Source organism: Falco peregrinus, chromosome 4 (assembly GCF_023634155.1).
Source record: "Falco peregrinus isolate bFalPer1 chromosome 4, bFalPer1.pri, whole genome shotgun sequence".
NCBI lineage: Eukaryota > Metazoa > Chordata > Aves > Falconiformes > Falconidae > Falco > Falco peregrinus.
Window position 1 is genome coordinate 93,208,549 of NC_073724.1, and position 23,262 is coordinate 93,231,810.

The 23,262-nt window shown below is 48.5% G+C and overlaps 1 protein-coding gene across 1 annotated transcript in view; it reads left to right on the forward strand.

Moving 5' to 3' along the window:
* The first annotated feature begins 13,090 nt into the window (after positions 1-13,090).
* The window catches only part of FOXO1 (forkhead box O1), a 66,834-nt gene continuing 56,662 nt past the window's right edge, over positions 13,091-23,262 (forward strand). The window contains exon 1 of the mRNA XM_005240264.4: positions 13,091-13,938. Coding sequence (XP_005240321.3) covers positions 13,333-13,938 — 606 coding nt within the window. The 5' untranslated portion in view covers positions 13,091-13,332. The remainder of the gene's footprint in view (positions 13,939-23,262) is intronic.

Below are 23,262 nucleotides of genomic sequence, written 5' to 3' on the forward strand. Positions count from 1 at the left end.
CCTGCCTCCACTTCTGATACGAAATCAGCGTTCTCTGCTGGTAGATAAGGTGAGCCCCGCGGCAAAGCAGCTAACGAAGATGAGTCTTTGTTATAATAACAGGTTAACAGACGAAGGGAGCGATTTGAGAGGGAGAAATCTACTTTACCCCACAGTAACAGTACTGGCTGACTGCATCTGCAGCTCTTCCAAACAAGAATATTCTGGTCTCCTAAAGGCCATTGGTAATTCTGACTATAATCCATGCAGGGGAATCAGACTTGAAGTCCTTGTCAATCTTCTCTCCCTTTCCACTGACACCAGCCCATTTTCAGGTCAACATATTCATTTATAAGTTGCTTTTAAGTCTACAACACTGACATGGCATTTCAAAGTAAATTCAATAGCAGAGGTTGAACAATGCTCACAGATTATTAATTTATGTAACTTCTATCAAAACAAAGGACAAAGATGCTTTTAAAGAATAGTCTTTTATTAATACCATCAATACTATTATTACGCAGTACTAGCAAACATATAATTTTACATTTAGCTGTGAATTTATTTTACAGAAAAGAAGATGGTTTGCACTTCCAGCTGAAGATCTGTTGTATATAGCATGGCTGCTGCCTTTGATTTCTTGTCTGGAGTGATGTGATTCACCTTTGTATAAATAAAATGTGCGCACTCTCAGTCTTCACTGCTGTTGGACACCTGTAAGTCATCTCCAAACTTAGCAATATGTGAAGGCTTTCCATGCAGAATTGGAGCGACGGCGCTAGCCAACACATTGTCTTCAAACACAGAATTTGCCTCAAAAGTATCAGCTGATATTTGATGTAAATTGGCTCAAGCATTTGACAGGCCTTAAAAAAAAAAAAAAAAAAAAAACCACAACAAAAAGGCAGCTGATTGACAACTGTGAAAGCAGATGCTTTTTTTTAATACTGCTTTGAGGGAGGGCTTGCTTGGTCAATGTCCTGTCAGTGGTGTGACTGTAAAGTTTGAGCCAGAGCCAAAGCTTACCAACTCTTTCGCTTGTTGGCATGCTTTGATGTCTAATTTTGCGAGGGCTGGGATTACCCTCAGAGATTGAGCACAGGCTGTTGAAGCAGCTCGCCTACCTCTAGCAGCCTGCAGGAAGGATGGGATTTGCACCCAGCTGTAGAGGTGCGAAGGTCTCCAGGTCAGCACCAGCTCCTCTGCGCTGTTCCCATCAAGTCAGAACAGAGGATGGCTCAGCTCTCCTGGCTTTCAGGCCAGGCTTTGGATAAATGAATTTTCTCTGCCTGGTTTTCTTCCTCAACTACAAATGGAGCTGAAGATGGTTGGCAGGGACCTAAACATTACGTTCTAGATGCCCAAGTCGTGGCAGGTGAATCTAACCCACACGCTGAACTGCTAAAGGAAGCCACACAGGCTCTCAAACGCCTGTCTCCCCAGAAGCCTTGGCCAGCACAAAAACGGTTCGAAAGCCGCTCTTCCAGCTTATGACTGGGAAGATTGCAGGTACTTTCCCCTTTGCCTGGAGATATTGTTAGAAGGCAGCAGAGGCCCGTTTTACCGCCATAACAAGTTAATTAACTCCATTTTCCCCCAACTAAGCTGAGCAAAGGTTTTGTGCAAGCCACATGTGCTATAGTGAGAAACAGGGCTTTTCTCCCTCGTTCTTGCTGTGCCCACAGTGATATGGCTAACAAATGCTGTTGTCTTCTCAAAAGGAAAATCATGCTTCTGAATTGTTTCCAACGGCCTGGGTTGCTCTTTTGGTTTCTAACTAAACTCGCTGCATTAGAAGAAATCCCTGTTGCGAATTGCCTGCTTCCCTCACCAAGCCCTTGTGAATCATCCACCAGGGAACAACACGGTGCCGCTACCGTGCTGAGCGCAGCAGCTGCCAGGCTGCTCTCCTCGTCTGCTGCAAGACGATGCCCAACATGAGCATTCAACAGCTTTCACAAGTTGTTCATGCGACTTTCAAAATTTTTGGCCTTTTTTCCCCCCTCCCTGTTGATTAAAACAAGTTATGCCACCAAGGTTTTGCAAAAGAGGTTTCCAGATACTTTTTGATAGCAGGGTTGCCGATGACAAGAAGTGTTAAAACCCTCTGCAAATCAGGAAACTTATTCTGCGGTGCAATCTGTGTAGGGAAAAGTTCACTTGCCACTTTTTGTGCTTGGCTCTGCCAGTGCAGATTCAACATCTCCCAGCTTCGATTCCCGTGAAGCACTCTCAAAATATTTGTCACAGACTGCTTTTGCTCAAAACTTACAGGAGCAGAGCAAGCTGTGCAACACAGCATGCCAGCATGCTTGTGAAAAATCCCTTCTGGATGCCTGTCACTGCTCTGCTTAGCATTTACCTTTGCACTTGCTATAGCCATTTTCTTGACCTTGCATTTGCCTCCATGGCACTTACCCACTTCCTTGCTCAGCTGCAGATCTCGTTGGCTGGCTCAGACATTGCTGCACACGCAGCAATCTGTCAGCTAGACAGTAACTCCACTGAGGAAGAGATGTGCTGATTTCATCTGACATTGGCACGTGAATTTGATGAAAATATCAGAGAAAGAATCCATTGACGCAGGTGTTTTTGTAGACCCATTTGCACGATTTCACAGACATTGCTCAAATAGATGGTTTTTCTGACCACCATAAGGAAACCTTGGGTTTGATCATGGAGGAAGAGTCACCACCCATGCTGTAACAGCGGTGTTTGGGATGAAGAGTTGTGTAATCCATGTGCCAGTGACCCACAGCTAATGTTTTGCATACCCTCCATCTGGCTGCTGAGCTACCCTGGCTGCTACTTTCACAGCACCAGCAACCGTTGAGTCTCCTTTGTCACCTGCAGCTGGATCAAGCTGAAAACCAAAGAGGGGATGAAAGAGATCTGGGTGACAGCTTCTGCAGGGACCTTCTGGGCTGTGTTGGGCCACAGGGTACTGTCATGTCCCTGGAGAAACAAGGATCGAGGGGAAGGATTATAATGCATGTTTGTAATGCTGCAAAACTGCAGGAGGACAAAGAGATATTCGTGAAGACCTGTCAGAAAAACAAATAAAACTGAGAGCTGTTCTGGTGAGTCAGAAATATTTGGCACTTTGCAAACTACAACACTTGATAACCACTCAGCTGCTGAGAAATTCAGTGTACTCAAGGGTAAGGTTTACAATCTCCCCTCTTAGCTACCAGATTTTGATAGCTTTTTAGGAAATTATGACATCTCTTTGGGCTTCTTTGCCCTTGTCGTCTCTCTTTGTTGTCTTCTCCTTTTCTTATCTTTCCCACCCTTCACAAAGACCTCCACAAGATGACAAAATACTGCCCTTTTAACTCTTTCTTCCTCTCCTCAAGCTGCCAGATGTTCAGCACTGGTTAAAATTGGTGCCCTGGAGGGATCTGAATAAGACAAGAAGTGTGAAACACAGTTGTTGTCCATCAGTCAGCCTCCAGGGTGACAAACCTGCAGGCTGCTGGTGACAAACCAAGTCATCTCCCAGCCTTGGGCTCCTGCCTCTGTAGCTTCCTTCTCCACAGCCTTGGGGCTCTGGAGAGGGTAAGCCATGCCCTTGCCTCTGTGCTTTTCAGCAGGCTGAGGCATAGAGCCTGCCTGCTTTGGGGAACTGACTTTGGATGGGTCACACGCTGCTGTGCTGCGTTTTGGGTGTTGCCCTGGAGGAGGCTGTACATCTGCTTCATGCCATAAGTGCCCCTCTGCTAACAGCGGGGAGTGTCACACAGGGTCAAACCGGTGCTGTATTTGCACTCCTGATGTAGTTCCAATATTGAAAACACCCAACTCATTAGATTCACATGATGGAGCAGCAAAGAAAGTGCCTATTTATGGAGGCTGAGGAGAAATCCACAGAGATGTGGGTTGCTGTTATTTGTCTGGATGGCACCTCCTGACATCACAAGTGGCTGGAAAGGCTTGTTCAGGAACAACGGAGAAGGCAGCTCTGCCTGGATGCCTTAAAGCCCTCATGCAATGCTTTCAGCATCTAGAATTGCATTTCTTGGGGTTTTTTTTACAGAAATCTTTTGCAGGAAGTTTGATGTACAGGGAGGGTAATGCTTTCTGAGTCTTGTTTGCAAAGTGATTTTTCAAGCACACCATAGAGATTTTACAAGAAGTAAAATGAGGTGTTTAAGTAGAAAATAGAAAAAAGCCATAAGAAAAGATTTCACTAAAAAAGAGTTATAGGTAGATATCAGCTGAAAGGAAACTCTGGCAGGTCTGGAAAAGGAACAAGCAGTCCTGCTTTTCTGCACTGAATTTCCCGTAATGTGAAAATGCAGTTTTGTAACAAAACTATAAAAGGCTCAAGTTTTTAACAAAGTCATATATGTTAGGGTTTTCTTTAAAATTTATTTTTGGCCCTGGTCCATTTTATTTTGACTGCCAAGTTCTTCTTCAAGAGTGTATCCAAACACTCAGTGGCCATCAGTGCTGGATCCTCCTGGCCAGAACGCTAGCAAGAAATGTTGAGGATACCTTGGCATTTATTCAGGTGGGTCAAGAAGAGAGCAGGTGGCTGCCTGGGACACCATTTCATCAAGAGCTGTCAGTCCCTGGCATCCCTGAGCCAGGGACTGAGTCGATGTGTTGTGCCCGGCTATTTGGAACGGAGCACCACTGGGTGAGGGCTCCTTTGCCAACTCCAGATCTCGTGTCTTTTTGCAGCACTGCCTGGCTTTGCTGGAAACACCTCAGGGAAGCACAGCCCAGGGGTGCTTGCTCTAGACTTGTGGTGCTGCAGGGCAACGTCAGCTGTGCACCAGGAAAAGAAATGCTGAATGGCTGATGCACGCAGAAAGTGAGGTGCAGGACCAGCTCTGCAGCACACGCTTGACCAGGTGAACTTTGCTGCGGTGTAGACTTTGGAAATGCAAAATTACTTCTGACTGCAACAGGGGCAGGAGCTCTGGATCTGTTCGCCCATTAAATCTCTGCAAGGTGCACTGTGGCGGGGATGTGAATGTGGCTGGAGTGAGCTCTCTGGGAGACACCCATGCAGACCTGCCCTGGACACCTGCGGAGGTCGCCTGTTGTCCCTTGAAGGCACAACTCTGGGATGACAGCCTTTCAGGTATTCGTGTGGATTCTTTGTTTTGCAAAAGCTCTGATTTAGGGTGCTTTGATACATGACCTCTTTCTTCATATAATGGACAAGTCTCATTTCTCGTTTCACGCTCGTTTTCCTCCTTTCTACTTTTTGCTTTCCTTTCTTGTTGTTTTTTCCCTTGTTGTGACTTCTTTTTGTGATTTTCTTATTTCCCCGCACCTTTTCTTCCTTTTTTTTTCTCTCCACTCACTCTTTCCCTTCTGCCCCTTCGTTGTGTTTCCCATTCCCCAGCAGCTCTGGCACCCATCAGAGAGGACAAGGCATCCCTGTGAGTCTGTGTCTCAATGAACCGATCCTCACCCCAGCAAAGTGGGGGTACCAGAGAGTCCAGCTGCTGGCTAAGATTCTGCTTTGGTTTTTGTTTGCTTGGGATTTTTTGTGTTTTGTTTTTTTTTTTTGTTGCAAGATGCTTCATCAGCCCGTGAGGTTGGTAGCCACAACTGGAGCAAAGAGTGAAAGTGGGTGGCTTTCGGGGAGCCACTGCTGATTTCTTTGCAGCAGCAGCATTTCTGTAACGTGTGGGTGGACAGATCCGACAGCCCCACCATTTACCCCTTCGCACCCAGGGCTTTTCTCTGCCTCGAGCCCCCTCCTGAATCTCGCCATTCCCCATCTCCTTCTTGGATACAAAGAGAAGCCACCAAGCTGCTGCCCGCCATGTGCCTTCCTATTACTGATCATGTGGCACAAGCTCGTCTGATCCTGGTTGGGGTTTGCTATTCGGGGCTTGGCAGATACGAATGTAAAATTGAAACTACTCGTTGCTCATTTTATCTGTTTTCAGGCCGGTACGTGGTGTGCCTCTGCCTTGAGGCAGAACCTGATGCTGGGACCTGGCTGGTTTCAGTTTCATCAGTATATTCTCCTCGCAGGCCAGGTGTAAGAAGGTTTGCATTTGCAGTGCTGGATCTCAAAGCATTTAAACTGTTAACTAACAGGGTTGCAGACACTTTTTATACCTATTTTACAGAAAGGTAAAAAAAAAAAAAAAAGCATGGAATTACTACTGTGTTTCGTGAGAAGAAGGAGAGTGTAGCTGCCTGGGGTGGTTGTCCTGCTGTGGACGTTTATACCGTGGAACAGTATTTGTATGCTACAGACCTTACCTGTTGAGCATCCGGCTTGAACACTGACTTCTGTAATGGATCAGTCACCAGCAGCACAGGAATATATGCATATATGTCAAAATACTGTGTTACTATTGTTGTCTAACCACGTTTGCATCTATATAAATCGAGCGTAAAATGCATATAATGATACCATGCATACGCATTTGTGCAGCATATACATAATGCACTCATTTGTATGCAAATACAGTTGTATATGTATATAAATATGCTTTTCAAGCATGACTTTAACAATGGAAAAAACCACTTTTTCTTAAAAGTAAGCTTCTGTTATGGCACAGCCTCCATGCTGATTCTGGCTATAAATTATTTTTCTCGTTGATGACAGGTAGCTATCAGTTTTCCAGTGAAACAAAGGAAAAGAAGATGAAATAGTTTTCAAGCATTGCATTGTACCATGCCATGAATTTTCCTTCCTACAGGCTGAAGAGAAACCACTGAATTATACTGTAACTGTCAAGCGTCCTGTTTTTAGTTTGTTGCTCAAACACAATAAAATTATTTAATATACAAAAGCTATCATGCGAAGCCAGTCAGTTTTTCCTCCAGCAATATATCAAGGAAAACAAGAAATGAGAAACGCACCTGAAAATGTTGAAACATTGACAGTAGGATGTGGGAGAATATTGTAATAGATCATATTTACGACAAAACAGAAACTCAACACCCTGAAAAACATACACACCACTTGAACTGTGTTTACTTCGAGGCACGTTGGCCTTTGCATAGGGGTGGGCCGGGTGATTCAGCTGAATCTGAAACCTGATAAACTCTTGCCTTCTGTTTTTACATCACAGCCAGTGATTGCACATGACACACTAAAAACAGATATCGCTACGTGGACACTACCTTTGGTATTTATCATATCAATCCTGGTAAGGATCATTTCTTGTGCATATTGTACTTCAGTCTTTCACTTACGGATGTCTATACGTGGGTGATGGGGGATGTATGTTTAAATGGGAGATCTTGAGCCTAGATTGTAAGAGTTGAGAGATGAGTTTGTGTCAAGTATTTTCTTCAGTTTGCCTTCTTTTTCTTTTTACAAAATGTGGCAGCAGACTGTTGTTCCCAGTAACACGGGATGCCTCATTTGAGCTTGTTCAGTGAATATGGTTTTGTCCAAATGCTAAGTAAGAGCCAGACTGAGCAGGAATTTGAGCTGCATTAATCGCACCAACCAGTGAAGTTGTATTATTATTTTTCTTGGCCTGGAAAAAACTTATGAATGCTTCTGACGTGAGCTCTTGCACAAGGAAATTTAAAATTAAATTCTGATTCCTTCAAATAGTGCAACTTGGAAATGGTTTCCATGAAACCTTGTTCTCAAATCTTAATTGTTTACATTTTTGCAGATGCTGAGAACAAATGAGGTATGAACAACATCAAGGGAAATTGTCCAAAAATACATAGTAAAAATTTTTACTAGCTATTTTTAATAAAAAAATATGTTTTAATATTAAATTCTTTCTTCATTTACGTAACTAAATATTTGTTGTGGTACTTCTTTCAAGCCAGGGTGGTCCAGCTTCAGCAGCCGCTAAGTCTGCAGTGACATCTTGGCAGCCCAACGCCCAGCAGCTCCATCTCCCAGTCTGGGGAGCACAACCCCACCGTCGCCCCTCTTGATGTCTCCCTTTTAACCTTTCTCCTGGCAGCAGCACCCACTGAGCCCTCCGGCTGCTCTCTGCCACCAAAGCTGCTGTAGACAAATTGGGGAAGGAGGAGGGCGTTGGCTGCAGGCTGTGGTTGTCCAGTTTGAAGACTTACTGCTGATTGCTGATGGTGAAGAAGAGGAGGAGGAGGAGGAGAAGGAGGAGGATGCAGCAGCTGCTGTGAGAGCCCCGGTCGCAGCAGCCCAGCTCCCTACAGCATGCAGTGAGGAGGTGAAGGAAACGGCACTTGGCTGCATTTGGGCAGCTCTCCCACCAGCATCCAAGGTTCTCCATCTCCTCTGAGAAGAAGGGGTGGGCTGCCTGGAGGCTTTCTGGAGGCCGGAGCTGCACCACTTTGTGCGAGGATCTGGCAGTTCTCGACTCTAAAAGATGTCCAGTGAGGTGGGCAGCCAGCATGGACACATGTGGCCCTGATTTCAGCTGTCCAGGTGTAAGTCCAGAAGGGCCTTCCTGCCTCTACGGGGAATGTTCAGGACTTTGTACTGTGTGTAGCGGGAGACAGACCTGAGACAAGGTAACTTCAAATCCCTCACCAGCAAGTACCCTGACAACACTTTGATGGCATGAATTTTGGTAAACCGAAGGACTGGGTCTTGGTAGGCTTGGCTTCTCTGCCCAGGCATCCTCTGTGAGGTCCTCTGCACATTATGTGGGTTCACGGTGGTCCAGTTCCCCCCCTGCAAAGCAGGACTGATCATTTTGCCTTTCTTTTGCCATCTCTCCACAGTGCCTGGCCAGCCTGTTAGCCTTGTGGTATGGCCTGTTTCTTACTGTTGAGCTCCGGAGGGCTGCAGCCCTGCTGGGGTGTATAGGTGCTAGCATACAGCGGGTAACAAGAAATATTATAAAAGTTTGTGCCAGGCAAGGCTGAGTGCCGCGTGTTTTGCTCAAGGAAGTGATCCCTTGAGATTATCGGCGTCCTGACTGTTACTTCTGGCTTGCACAGAGCCAGCGGACACTTCTGGAGCCCTGAAAATCCTGGGGATGCTATGGCATGGGAATTGGAGATTACACATTTTCCATGCGCTATAAAACAAGATGGGTGGGATCTGCTGGCCAGAAGGCAGCTGGCTGAAGGTAAGTGTGAATACTGGGAGCAAGAGCCTGGCATCCCCGTGGCTGGTCAGCTCCACCACCTGGGGTGGTAAATCACCCGTGGGAGGGATTTGATTCCCTCCATTAACCATGGAGTGACCGTAAATGTGACACCGGCCTCTCCCCGAGCCAGCCAGACCCTGACCTGCCAGGCGGGAGGCGAAGGGCGAGATGGAAGGAGAGCAGGGGAGCGGGGGCATTAGCACCACCTAATTGTGGTGAGGGATTAGCAGATCCTTAAATTCCCTCTGTGGTTCTGTGGTTGCTGGGGAGAGATGCGCACTCCCAGGAGTGAAGTTAAGCTCCTGCTCTGAAACGTGCTGTGGAGGGACTGCCTTTCTCCAGCGGCTGTGTAGAAGTCCCCAGCTGTTTGGGAGAGCTTCAGACACCCTGAACTCTCTTAGCTAGGCAGTGCCAATGCCCTGTGCACCCGGGACATGTTCAAACCCTGCCGTGTAGGGAAGCCCTCAGTTACCCTCGGCTGGGAGGGGATGTGACTGAGGTGCCATGCCACCGTTCTGAGACCCAGGCTCCTTGGAAACGTGGACTGCAGACAAAGTCAATGCCTTCTGAGGGATGTGGGAGAAAACTGAAGGTGCTGAACTCCCTCATCCTTCCTCAGAAAATAAGGTTTGCCCCAGCTCTTAATGATACCAGGTGCAAATTGGTATTTTATCGTTGCTTTTTGTTCTGTTAAAACCTTTGTACTCTCTCACCATGCACATATCTGTAAAAAAAAAAAGAGCTGTACATATACTACAAATGCTTTCAACTTCATGTAATCTCCTGCTTGATTTGATCAAAACCTCAGAAAGTGAATTATACAGACAGTAGTAAAAAGACAGTGCAGATCCTTTATTTTGGCTGCCTCAAACCCAGAATATGAATAGAAGCTCTGCTTTATTCCAGTGATGATAAAAGGCAATCTTCAGGTCTTTAATTTGAAAAAAAAAATAAAATAAAAATACAAGTCGATGCTAAGGATGATAGGAGATACTGCATTGTAGAGGAGTGGAAAATGGGAGCAGGAGTAGGAGTAGAGAAATAAAAAGGTGGAGTGTAGGAGGAGGGCCGTGGGAGTAGAAAATGAATTGTGGTGCATCCATCAGCATTTTGGCATCGTGGGAGATGAGATAAACTTAATGCTGTCATTTGTAGATGCAGTAAAATTTCTTGTACGGAGCCATTGCTGTGCTGAGCTGTTTTAGGAGGAGGAAGCCCCCCTCCAACAGCCAAATGGATGGTTTGTTCACTGCAGTGTGTCCTAAGCGTGGTCGACGGCGTTTGGGGTGCACTGGGAGAGCGGTGCAGGCGGGTTAGAGCCTGCAGCTCGTGTGACCCTCATACTGTGTATGGCATGCATGCCACTTCGTCGCTTTGACTCTAAAATTGGTTGATGTGAAAGGATTCCGCCCCCAAATACTTGATGGAGAGAGATCCTATGAGGAAAGCAGAGGATGATGTACATGTGGACTGGGACATTGCAGAAGGACTCACTCACTCAGGCGGTTCTGCCAAAGTCGGAGCAGACTGCCTGGATTACTCATCCCAGGAAAGTGCACGGCATCATCTCATCGGCCTTCATCCTTCCTCCAGGCCTCAGCAGACCTGGGCCCAGCCGAGAGCCTGCAATAGTCAAAATCCCCATGGCAGAGATAAGCGCTGCCTGTTGCGTTGTGAGTCACGGGGCCCCACTTGCCAAGCAAATGCAGCGTTTTGAAGGCTCTGGTTTAATCAGTCTCTACTTCCACGTCCTCACTCCTCCTGCAAACTGCTGTCTGTACCCACTGCTAAGTTTTAAGCTGCAAGAACATCAGTAACGCGGGGCATAAATGTGGCAGAGCCCTGCCAAGAAGGTGAGGTAAGCAACGGCAACACCACGTAGGGCCAAGAAAGGGCACTACAACCCTTATCCTGCAGAAAGAGCCGGGCTGAGTGATGAACACACCGGGGCTTCCTAAAATTCCCCAGCAGTTACTTTCTTTGAGGTCAGGGAATAACATCTCTACTTTTGACAAAATAAAAAAGCAAGGAGTGCAAGATTTTAAAAAAATCCTTAGAAGAAAGCCTGGGTAATAAATCCATTTCATTTAGCAGGATGGGTGCCAGTCTGGCTCTTAGGTTTTTTGTTGGTTTTTTCCCCCCCAGACACCAAGGAAAGAAAAAGAAAATGTTTCAGTGTTCTTGGGCATTTCTTTTGTTCTGGCTCCCATTTAAACACGTCAATTCGCTGTGCGTCCCTGGCTGCTTCTCACCATTATATAATCTCTGCTTCTTCAAGACGGGGCTCTTTCCCTTATTGCAGGGCAACTACTACCGAGTTGTGTAATGCTGCTGGATAAAGCTGTTCCAAGCTGAAATGTGGCATGCAAGTTATTAGGCTGGACTTGGACTATTTGCCTTTTTTTTTTTTTTTAAACTGGAAAAAAAAGGGGGTTTTCTAAAATGCATAGGCTAAACAATATAAATTTGTGGGTTAAATCTTTTAAAGAATTTAGAAAACATAGAAATGACTTAAAGGCAAAGCGACTCCGAAATCTGACAAGCAGCCAACCTATAATAAAGTATAATCACCTTTGGTGTTTGGGAAAATAAACATGACAAAACCAGTGCTTTAAAATTTGATCAGTTACTATGCACTTATGCATATGTTGGACTAACTATATGGTTAGGTGTCATCACATGTCTTAAAAAGTGTTTTCATAATAGACGTTATGTATATGTAGATGTATGATCTGTCACTAAATTATATGCTGTGGGCCTAAATCCAGTTTTATACTCTCTCTCCTTCATTATTGTTACTCATTTTCAGGAAATATTTTTATAGGAACAATGAACGTCATTTAAATAACATTACCGCTCTGTGCCTGGGTACAGAGGAGGGAAAAGTAACAGGTTTGCTGGCTCAAGGGTGACAGTTACCCAGCTCCAGCGGTTCTTTGATGGGCAACATCAAATGCCGTGGATGGCTGTGAATTCTGTGACTTACGAAGGCACGTCTAAAGAATGTTTTTTAAAAGCACTCCTCCTACTGAAAACAAAACAGATTTTCTAAGAAGTTGGGCTTGCCAGTTTGAACAAGGTGTCGAGTCGTGCCTCATCCCTGGGATCGTTTCCCTAGCTTAAGCAAACGTCTCCCTTGTAATTTTAAACGGAGTAACACTCCTGTGTTGCCTCGAACATACATCTCTTTGTATGTTTATGCGCTCGGGTGGCAGAGGTGGCGTGTTCTTTAACTGCCGCCTCTTTGGAAGGGGGGAATACAAGCCTTACTAAATTGTGTGGCCTTGGGGTTTGCCTGGAAAAATATAAGGTTTGTTTACTAGTCGACTTAAAATGAAATTATCCCGAGCTCCCGTGCCTGCCCACGGAATAAAGCACCAGCTCACGGTATGAAAACACGCTCAGCCAAAGGGGAGGTTTATCACTTCGGGAGGCGCAGCCACTTTCTGGCGAGGAGCCGGCTTGGGAGGCAGGGATGGAGGCAGGGAGGCTGTCGCAGCCGCCGGTGCCGTCCCCCCGGGCGCGGGGGCTGCCCGGTCCCCCCCGCGGCGGGCAGGCGGGCGGCAGCGCACAGAGCCGCCGCCGCCGGGCTCTGCTGGGAGCGGGGAGCCGCCCGCAGCCCCACCGTGCACGCTCTCCTAGCCGCCCCCTAACCCCAACCCAGGCGCCCGACGCCCCCCGGGTCGGCAGGCAGCGACCGGGGCGGAGATCCTCCTGGGGGCACGTTCCGTGGCGGTGCCCCGCAGCTCCCCTGCCCCGGCTGCTCCCCGCGCAGCCCGCGGCCGACGGGCGCTCACCCCCCGGCGAGGCGGGGGAGCTCCGGCCCCGCCCAGCCCCTCGGCGGCGCCGGGCCCGGGGCGGCGGGGGGCACGGCCGCCCGCCCGCCGCTGCTCGCCCTCCTCCGCCGCCGGAAAACAAAACCACCCAGAAACAGCACGGGGGCACCGGCACCCTCCTGCCAAACCGGCCCCGCGGCGGGAGGCGGGCGGGCGGCGCGGCGCTACCATTGGCGCGGCGCGGGCCGTCCCTCCCCGCCGGGAGGAGGAGGAGGAGGAGGAGGAGGAAGGCTGGAGGCGGGCCCGCGCGGGGCGGTCGCTCCAGTCGGTGCGCGCCGGGCGGCCGGGTCGCTGCCGTTGCTGCCGCCGCGGAGGGCAGGGAGCCGCCAGCCGGGTAGGGGCAGGGCGGCGGGGCCGGAGCCGCCAGGGGAGTTGGCGGCCGCGCCGTCGAGGCCGCGCCGGTCAGCGGCCGGAGCCTGCATGGGGCGGCGGCGCTGAGCCCAGCCGCCCCGCCGCCGCCGCCGCCGCGCTCCCGCCCCGGCCCCGCCATGGCCGAGGCACCTCAGCTGGTGGACATCGACCCCGACTTCGAGCCGCTGCCGCGGCCCCGCTCCTGCACCTGGCCCCTGCCGCGGCCGGAGTTCAACCCCCCCAGCTCGGCCACCTCCAGCCCGGCGCCGTCGTGCGGCGGGCAGCCCGAGGGGGCGGCCGGTGCCGCGGCCGGTGCCGGTGCCGCCGCCTCGGGAGCGCTCAGCGCCGACTTCATCAGCAACCTCAGCCTGCTGGAGGAGAGCGAGGACTTCGCGCCGCTGCCCCCCGCCGCCGCCCCCCCAGAGGCGGCCGCCTGCCGCTGCGGGGATTTCCCGGCGCCCGAGGCCGGCTGCCGCCTCCACCCGCCGGGACCGCCGCCGGTGCCGCCGGTGCCGCCGCCAGTGGCCGGTCTGTCGCCGGGCCCCGTGGCCGGGCAGCCCCGTAAGAGCAGCTCGTCGCGCCGCAACGCCTGGGGCAACCTGTCCTACGCGGACCTCATCACCAAGGCCATCGAGAGCTCCCCCGAGAAGCGGCTCACCCTCTCCCAGATCTACGAGTGGATGGTCAAGAGCGTCCCCTACTTCAAGGATAAGGGCGACAGCAACAGCTCGGCCGGTTGGAAGGTGAGGGGGGGGTGGCGGGGTCCCCCCGTCGGCCGGGGGTCCTGGGAGGCTCGGCTGCGGGCGCCGCACACGCTGCCGTCCGGGCCGGGAGCCGCGGTGCTGCGGGCGGCCGGGCCCGCTCCGTCCCCCGGGCTGCTCGCTGCCCGCCGCGCCGTCTGCAGCGCTCCAGCTCCCTGCCTTGTTTTCTTTTTTTTTTTTTTCTTCCTGGAAATTGTACTTTTTTTCACCCTTCCTCGGGGAAAAATCCTAAGGGAAAAAAGCGTTTTCGCCCTCCCCCCGGTGGGGCGCAGGAGGGGCCAGGGCGGCTCTCCGCCTCCCCCCCCCCCCCCCCCCCGCCCCGCCGAAAGGAAAAGTTCACGCCGTGTCACGGCGCCGTCCCCGGGAAAACGCGGCGAGAGCGCCGCCGCCTCCTGCGCCCCCCGGGGCGGCCGGCCGGGATCGGGGTCCAACACCCGCGTCGTGAGGGTGGCTGTCGGGCGCTGGTCCCCGAGGGCTTCCCAGCCCCGGGGCGGGTTGGGGCGGGGGCGTGCCGGCAGCCGGCGCGGCGGGGTTTGCCGTCGGGCGGCGGAGAGGGGACAGAAGCAAACAGGGATGGGGAAAGAGCGGGGGCAGGACAAGGGTTGCAGAAACGGCGTGTGTTTAATGAGTAAGCCGCTGTACTTGGCTCGATGGCTTGGTTAAACTTGGGTTGCGGGAGCGCCTTTCTGCTGCAAAGTGCTGGGACAGCGCTCCCTCCCGCAGCCGCAGCGGGGGCAGCGGCAGCCCGCAGGCGGCGGGGGCAGCGCCCAGCCCCGCGCAGGCTGGAGCCGAGCGCCCGGTGCCGCTCACAGCCGGAGCCAGGCCGTGGGGCCAGCTGCCGCGCCCCGCCCGGGGGGGGCTGCTCGCCGGCTCCCGGGGGGCCCCGTGGGCACCGGGTGGCCCTGGGCCCGGCGTCGCTTGGCGCGGGGCCGGGCGGCCGCGCTGGCTGTCGCCCAGCGTGGTGGGGACAGCGCGGGGCCCGTGGCCCCGTCGCCTCCGTGGCCCCGTCGGGTGGCGAACGCTTCGCTGTGCTGGGATCAAACGCTCCTCCTCGGCCTCCGGGAAGGTGTCACCCACCTGTGCCCCTGCTTGCGGCGGAGGCAGGGCGCCTGGCGCCGTGGCACTGTTGCGTGACAGCGTCGGCGGAATGAGCTTCGGCCGCCTGCGTGAGGCAGAGCCTGGCCGCCCCGCCGGGGGTCGGCGGTGGTAGGGGACTGTCACCCTGTCTGCGCTGCGTCTGACCGCGGTTCAGCGCCGGCCGACTGGGCTCCTCGCTTCGCTTTCTAATATCGGTGTTATTTGCCTTTCCCAAACAAGAAAGCGTCGTCAAACCCTGTGTTTATGTATTTTTAATCGCATCTAGTTAGGAATGTTTGTTACCTTTAAATGTTTGTAAATCTACTTCATTTATTTTTTGGAGGTAAGCGATGTCCTGGTAAGGAAATGCAGATCAATCTTGAACTCATTTTTAACCAAAGGCTTTTGAGGTTTTTTAAAGTAATTTGTTAGTTTTTATCATTGTGTTGGTCTGAAAAATTTAAAGGGTATTTGCCTGAAGACATCTTTCATTAAAACCTTTAATAGTGAAATAATTGATAGCTGACAACTTTTAAATACGGTAACTTGTCACTTGAAGATGCTGGTTCTTTTTTTTTTCCTCCAGTGATATGTTAGTCTCCTTGAAAAAAGCAAGATACATCAAGTGCTTTTTTCAGAATGAGTAGAAGTGACCTAAAAAACACAAACCAACCAAAGTAAAATCAAAGACCTCCCAAATTCAAGCAAGCAAAGAAGCTTTGCTAGCCGTGTGACTTACTAGGTGCTTCCTATTTTATTGCTGCTCTTCCTGTGGTGCTTCAGCAAATACAGAAGCCTCGCACACCTCCCTCTGACAGGCTGAGCTCTTCTGTGCCCACATACCTCCGTTATGACGGGGACAGCAGTTACCAATATGTTTTTTGGCTGTAGTACCCTCTGGTAGGGTGCAGTATGTACCCTGCCACTGCTGGCGGGTAAATACACGTGCTGTCCTACCATAGTTAATAGTTGCTGTGTTCTGCATCAGGCACATGTTGCCCAAATCCCTTCCTTTGGCTGCGTCACTGCCAGGCTGCTCAGAAAGTTACACGCTTACAGGTTTTACCGATTTAGCCAGGTAAGTGCAGTGTTCCTTAAACACACAAGTTTAGTTACTGGCAGCCACAGGGTGTCGATGCTATAACTGATCTGGTTGAGGCACGCAGCCCGTTTGCTCGCTCGTCAGCATTTCTCCATGGGTCGGCTTGAGCAGGGATCGTTTTTATTTTTCGATTTGGGAGCTGTTGGTTTGCTTGTGGTCTGGGGGCCGGGAAGCTGTCGTGGGTGCAGGTGGAGGGCTGGGAGCGCAGCCTGGAGTCAGCCACGGGCCCTGGCACAGGAGAAGCATCACTCCAGCGATGAGCACAGATGAGTGGTGGACTTTCCTGCCGACAGAGAGGGAGCGTGGGTTTGCCTTAGAGCCTGGTACCGACTTAGGGCTGGGAGCACATCGTGCGTGTGTGTTCTGCAGGCTGAGGAAGGAGGGGGTGTTGTTTTTTCCGCCCCCCCCCCCCCCCATCCCCTACCCCCCCCCCCACATCCACCCCCCCTTTAAACAGAGCTTCGAGACACTTCATCTTGGTGGAGTTTGCATGTTTGTAAGTGCAGCAAGGCACCTTTTTGAAACGATACACAAAATCTATGAAGTACACAAGGAATTAAAAAGAACGTGCACTTTCCGCATAGCGGCAAGGCTGTGTTTCTCACCCAGAAGATGAGGGCTGACTGCTCTAATGCTTGTGGGTATGTACTGCCTGGATCTAGTGTCTGATGCTGAGCTGCTTTTTAGTTTTTCACTGAATAAAGAAGTTCAGCGGTGTCAGCGTTATCTGTTAGGGGCTCAAAATAGCATCCAGGTTCTTCTGAATAAAAACATTCACATAAAAGAGGCTTTTTAAATAAGGGTAGAAGCCAAAGGTAGTAGCATGAAATTGTCAGTGGTGGCTTATTAAAGGAGGTAAAATTGTGCTCAGTTCTACATACAAAGTTTATTCCAGACTTTCTTAGCCCAAACTCTGCTTTATGAACAAAAGCCCTGTTGAACTCTAGGGGAGCAAAGTCCACATGACCCCCCAGGATGCAGCGGCTATCTTGAATGAGGCACTCGAGATACGCTTTGCCAGACCGGTCATGGTGTTGGTTGTGAACGGGTGCCGAGCGGCCAGCAGAGAAACTCAGCGAAAATGGAGTGACTCAGAGAAAGCTGAAGCAAGAACAAGATCTGTTTCAGAGATAACAAAGAAATCGTTGTGGAAGCTGCATGGAAGAACAAAACCTTTCTCCTAGTAGTAGTCAAGTGAAAGCAACATTTTCCCTTACCTGTGCTAGTGCGGGACATAGGGCTTAAGACAGTCTACAGTCCTCCAAGAGCTCTGCCACAGCTGTAGGTAACTCTTCCTTTACTCAAATCTGATAGCTTTTTGGCTAATCATCATGGATAAAATATAAAACATCTCCTGCAGTGCGCGTATTTCATGATGCCTCTGCTTTATGGCAAGATTGTTGAGATTTATCGTAAAGGAGCTACCAGTTAAGCTTCCTTGAATGGTCTCATCCCTTTAGCCTGCTTTTGAAAATGGGTCCAAATCAAACCCTGTGATTTTTCTTAAACAGAAAACAAAGAGTTTTGGTGGCACTTCTCTCGGGGTGGATGTGGTGTTTATTTTTCACAGTGGCAGGTGTTAAGGTCACAAGGGTATTTACACCTCCTCAGCTTCCAGTCTCAAGGAAACCTGATCCCTTGAATTTATTTGTTACCGTTGCCAAAGGAATGAGAATAGGTGATACCTAACTGCAGAAGGATGAATGGGTGTAAGCCTGAAGGCCTGAGGATGAAACGGGTGTGGGCAGGGTGCTTTGGGTGGCCTTCCCATAGGAATACTCTCTGGTCATGACTCTTACTCTGTAGTGGGTTGGTCTTCATGCAAAATAAATTCTGGGTTGTGGTGTCTTTGATTCAAAAGCTACATGTAGTATGACGTGTTTGAAAGACTGAGAAATTAAGATTAATCTTCACATAAGTTGTCCAAATTTTTTGATTTTACATCAGTGACCAGTTTAAATTGTGACAATTTATACAATTTATTTGAAGTGAAGTGAGTACATCTTTTGAGGTTTTTAGTGCACATTTTTTTCCTACATGGACACAGCACAGCTGAAGATTGCATTGAAGAATTGCTTTGTATTCCCTCAGTGCTGGTAACATACCTGTAGGCATTTACCTCTGTCGTTTTAGATGCTTCCCTAGGTGATTTGTGGACCCCCTAGCATCATGCATCGTGTCATACATACATACATCACACACGTGCATATGCATATGTAAGTATGTATGTTTGGTTTCCTATTTATGGATTATACCAAGTTAAATGCTATTGCAGTCATACCTTTTTATGTGTGACATTAGTAATAGACTCAACAGCTGGAAGCTCTGCTCTGCAGAGATGCCTGCTTTCAGCTGGGGCACACTTGGAGAAACAGCCGGAGCAGTTCCAGCCTCTGCCCACCCTGTGGTGAGCTTTGCTGTTTCATGGCTTGCGTACCTGCTTGCTGCCACTAGAAAGTCATTCGTAGCAGCCTTCGTTGTCTGTCTGTGATTTTTACCAGCTTGCGTTTTGCTTAGTTTCGGGCACGAAAGTTCAGTTGAACCTTTGCAGGTGCAAGGTGCTCTCCTCGCCTGTGCCCGAGTAACTCACAGCAAAGCTGTATCGCAATGCCAGCCCTTAATTCTTTGTTCCTTTTAAACTTATTTTTGCTTCTCCTTTTATGTTTGCCCTTTTGCCCTCAGCCCTTGCTTGAAGGAAAAAGCCCATTCTGACCTCAAACCTGTGCGTTGCTGCCCTGTTTTTGGGGTGGTGTGTGGGCTTCCCTGGCCCCGTCCGACAGGCAGGCTGTGGCCAGGAGGGATGCTCAAGATGCACCTGCTGCCAGTACCTTGTGCTGTCTGGTGCAACGTGTCCCAGCATTCATCAGTGGGTTCGAGCTTCCCACCAGGGCCTTGAAGTATGTGTTGGAAATACTCTTCATTTTCTTTGCCCGTTTCCTATTCGCTGTGACGTCTATTCAGTTACTCCTATGATTATAGGTAAGATTAAACACTGAAACTAAACACCTGAGTGGCTTTGTATGCTGATGTAATGAACTAAATTTTCCTGAAGTGGCTGACTTTAAAGAACTTCAATACAAAACTGAGGTAACTGCTGTCTTTGCCACCATATTCCTTATGACGGCCTCAGCCACTTCCTTAACATCTTGATTTTTGTATCACACAGTTTCACAAGTAGCCAGTGAAATTAGTGGTTTAGGGAATTGGGGCTTTTGCTGCCTGGGATGGAAGGGGGAAGCAGTGTGGTACAAGGCAATAAAGGTGTTTAGGTAAGGTATGTGAAGGGTTTGGGTTTTTTTTAGTACAATGATCAACAGTAAAATAGGCACAGTTTTTGGTGTTTTAGGTTTTTTGTAAGACTCCAGAAATTATGTACTTCTGAGATGTCTGTTTAGACTTTTTTTCTGTTTCCAAAGCATACTACTACCTAAATATATGCTCCTCTGTTTACACAACTGGTGAGTATTTTGTGAAATGAGTGCTTGGCTTTTGGAACAAAAATGCTGATACATTTTGTAGCCACAGATTTGTGAAATATGTAGGGCTGCGGCTACAGAGATTCAGCATTCAGCCCTTTCTGTTTTGGGAGAAAGTTTGCGTATGAAGCAAAGATTTCAAATGGCACGGGTTTTATAACCTTGAGTAATGAATACTGAAGTAAGACATAGTGAAGGCACTTGGTTAATAGTTTATTGTTTTCCTCTTTCAGAAATACATGAAAGATGGAGATATTTACTTAATTGTCAATTACCATGAAGAAGGAACTTCAGATTCACTGACACTGTCTGCAGATAGTCGTAGTTAAGCATATGGTAGTGCATACTAATATTTTAATGAATTTTGTAGCATTTTGTTTGTAAGTCTGGTTGCCAAGAAGGGTTTTAAATATTGGGGAAACATTTCTGTTCGCGGTGATGGGCTGTATTTCAGAAATGAAGTGCACTGGGAAGAGTCACGTTTTGAAGAGCAGCATCTCTGCTGCTCCATAAAGAGCTTCAGCATGAATTAAATCAATCTCCTGAGGACAAGCGCTATTCACATTTAGGTATTATTTCTAAATATACTTAGTAAAAGTTATTCACGTGTGTTCATCAGACAAAGGTACTTCTTTCCTGTACTGTAGTTTGTGATATGCAGATGTCTTAAGTTAGTTGTGCAGCAGCTGTATCGTGGGGTTTCTTGGTAGGTCTCCACTCCTAATGGAGGAGGTGGAGGAGTAAAAAGAACAAAGCCAGCTGCTTTTGCTGGATTGATGATTATCTGTTAAGAACTTCTTTAGACCTCGTGCTGGATTTCGATAGTGGATACTGATCTTTACCAGATCACTTAAAATAATACTTCAGGAGGCAAATGTATTTAGTTTTGAAGCACTTCTGCAGGAAATGCTAAAGGTTTAGCAATGCTTTGTTTTGTAGTACATGGGACCAGAAGTGGCTAGGTTTAAAAATGTAGCCACTGAAAACCTCCTGTGACTCTGCAAGCTGCTGCATCAGTCAGAGATGTGAAGTTTGCTGGAGGAGCAGAGGGCAGTGCTCCATTTGCTCAGACAACTTTCTGTTGTTAAAGGCATCTTGCATCGCTGCACGGTATCAATGACGCTATAGTTCTGTTTGAAAATACGTCTTATTCTAGAGCTAATTAAACTTAAAGGTACAAGTCTTCTCTTGTTCTAGTCTTAGAAACCTAATTTTTGGGAATGCTAGGAATCTATGCAGCTGGAAGCTCATTCAGTCCTGTCGCTGCTTCAAGCCAGTGCGCCAGGGATGGCTGTGATTGCATTTCTGAGCAGCCCATGTTTCCCCATGTGCTTCGCTGCTGTGTGCAGCCCAGGCTCGTGTTGGTGTGAGTGTGTGGGGCTCCTTTTTAATTTTGTCAAGGCTGTTCTTGTTGCCTAAGTCTAAGGGGTGTAAATTCTGGGGCCTGGCACGTACGTACTGGGTATGCGTGGGGCATGGTCTCTAAATAGTACATATTCAGATTTAAGTTTGGAGTGATAGCCAAAAAAAACGCTTGCAAACAGAGGTGCCCTTAACCCATAGTATTTGCTGAGTAAATTATATCTCCTAACCATGCTTTGTAATATGTAAGACCTCTTATTTAATTAACTTTTTTTTTTTAATATTTATTACTCAGAGGCCACTTCCTACCTGGTGTCCATGTTCTCCTGCACCAGGATGTGAAATGATGAAATATGCTGCTCTCTGCTTCTTGCATGTGGGTGCCTCCCTCTAAAAATGTTAGAGACACCCCTCTTTTAATTTAGTTAGTGCCAGAACGAAATTTTTACCATGCGCAGAAATCAGGAAATTAAAAACTTCTAACGAAACGAACAGTGTGTATACATGAAGGAGCCATACGTGTGAGCAGCCTTTGTGCTGTCCTTGGAAACTGTAGTTTTGGGGAAAGTTGAAGGTCCATAAAGGCAGAAGATGCGGGGCAAAAGGGGGGCCACTTGCTGGTGAGGCTGATCTGTGGCTGGGTACCTGAGCAGCTGGGGCAGTGCTGCCTTGCTCTGCTGTCCGTGTTGCAGAGCAGAAGGGTAGCAAGCGAGCAAAACCGCTGTATCTGGGAGGGCCCTACACCACTGATGGCCACCTGGAGCTGGTCTTGGCTCCCCGCGCTGGAGCTGGCGGTGTGTAGATGGGCAGCGGCTGCGATGAGCAGGCTGTGTCCCTGGCTGCCCTGCTGCCCTTCTTGCTGGCAGGTCCACCTGGGGAATCCCTGTTGTTGCTGATGGTCTCTGCTTTAATGCTGCAGTGATATGTGCCTCCTGGCATAGGCAGAACTTGTGGCTCTTTTGTCTATATGCTGACCTATTTAAATCTATACAATTTATCTCAAGTTTTATTTGTTTTCCTGTTTTGTTTTGGTTTTCCTCCTCTTATTTTTCTTTTTTGGCAGTTACCGCGAGCAGGCAGCAGAGGGTCTTTGATTTTGCTTTTATTGGGAAGGGGAGCTCCAGGGCGTTGGAATATGGACATATACTTTGCAGGAGAAAAACAAAGTGCAAAGTGCATGCTTTTTTCTCTTTCCTGAGTAAGTGCTATACGCATAGTTCAGAATATGGACCCAGTTGTCAGAATACTGTTGGCAGTGTCACTTGCAATGAGAAGGTAGCAACTTCTTCAGTTTTCTTATGCTTAACTCCAGAAACTGTGACGTGGGTGGAGTTTCACTTACCCGTCACTGACTTTTCAAACTACGCAGTTAGATAAGACTGAGGCAACTTGCTGTAAATGTGGTGACTTGTTAGACCGCATTTATTGTGCAAATGAGCTTACATCCTGCAAGATCAGCAGAAATGCTTAATGTTTGCCTCGATGGAAATTAATTAAAATTTGGCGACTGAAATTAAAGGAATGGGTTTGTTGTCCGTTGTGTTATATGAAGCAGCCTTTTGGTTCCCACAGTGGGAATTAGTGCAATTGCAAATGTGTTTTGGCATATGTGAGTTTCAAGTCCGAGCCATTGCTAAGTTCTGGCATCTGTAGCCTTCTCAGATTCAGACTAAACTTGTTTCACTTCTGCTGCTGCCCTTTAATACATGTTAAATGTATTTGAAGCTGCTAACAGGAGTAAGGATACCAACAATCCAAAAATACACTGTGGTGGTGGAGGCTGATTTGCTTGTAGCTTGCATTTGCTTAAAACTGATTCAAGTTAATATGCTAATTTGAATGTAGTTGTTAGAATAATAATAATAAAAAAGTACCTGTGCCATACGTATCTTGGATATATATCTGGATTTAAATTTTGATTGCCAAAAGCATACTTACAGACTGAGAGATCTTTAGTGTTTGCCCACTAAATTATATCTTACAGTGATGCTTTGCGGTACATAAAACCTCCTAATTAGATATTCAAAAAATGAAGATGCTGTTATTCAGAGATGCTTCATAGGAGGCCTCCGCAGTTCTCCCCTGTCAGGATGTGAAAGGATTATGGGCTCTGTGCTCCCGCTTGCTGTTAACGTGTTGATTTTTCTTTCCAAAAATACTCTCTTTTAAATGTGAAACTTCAAATTAAATGTAATTATTTGCAACCCCCACAACACCTTCTCCCAGAAAACCTGGCTCTTGAAGGCACTCTGGTGGTGCACTGAGGGAAGAGGGATTATTCCTGATGTT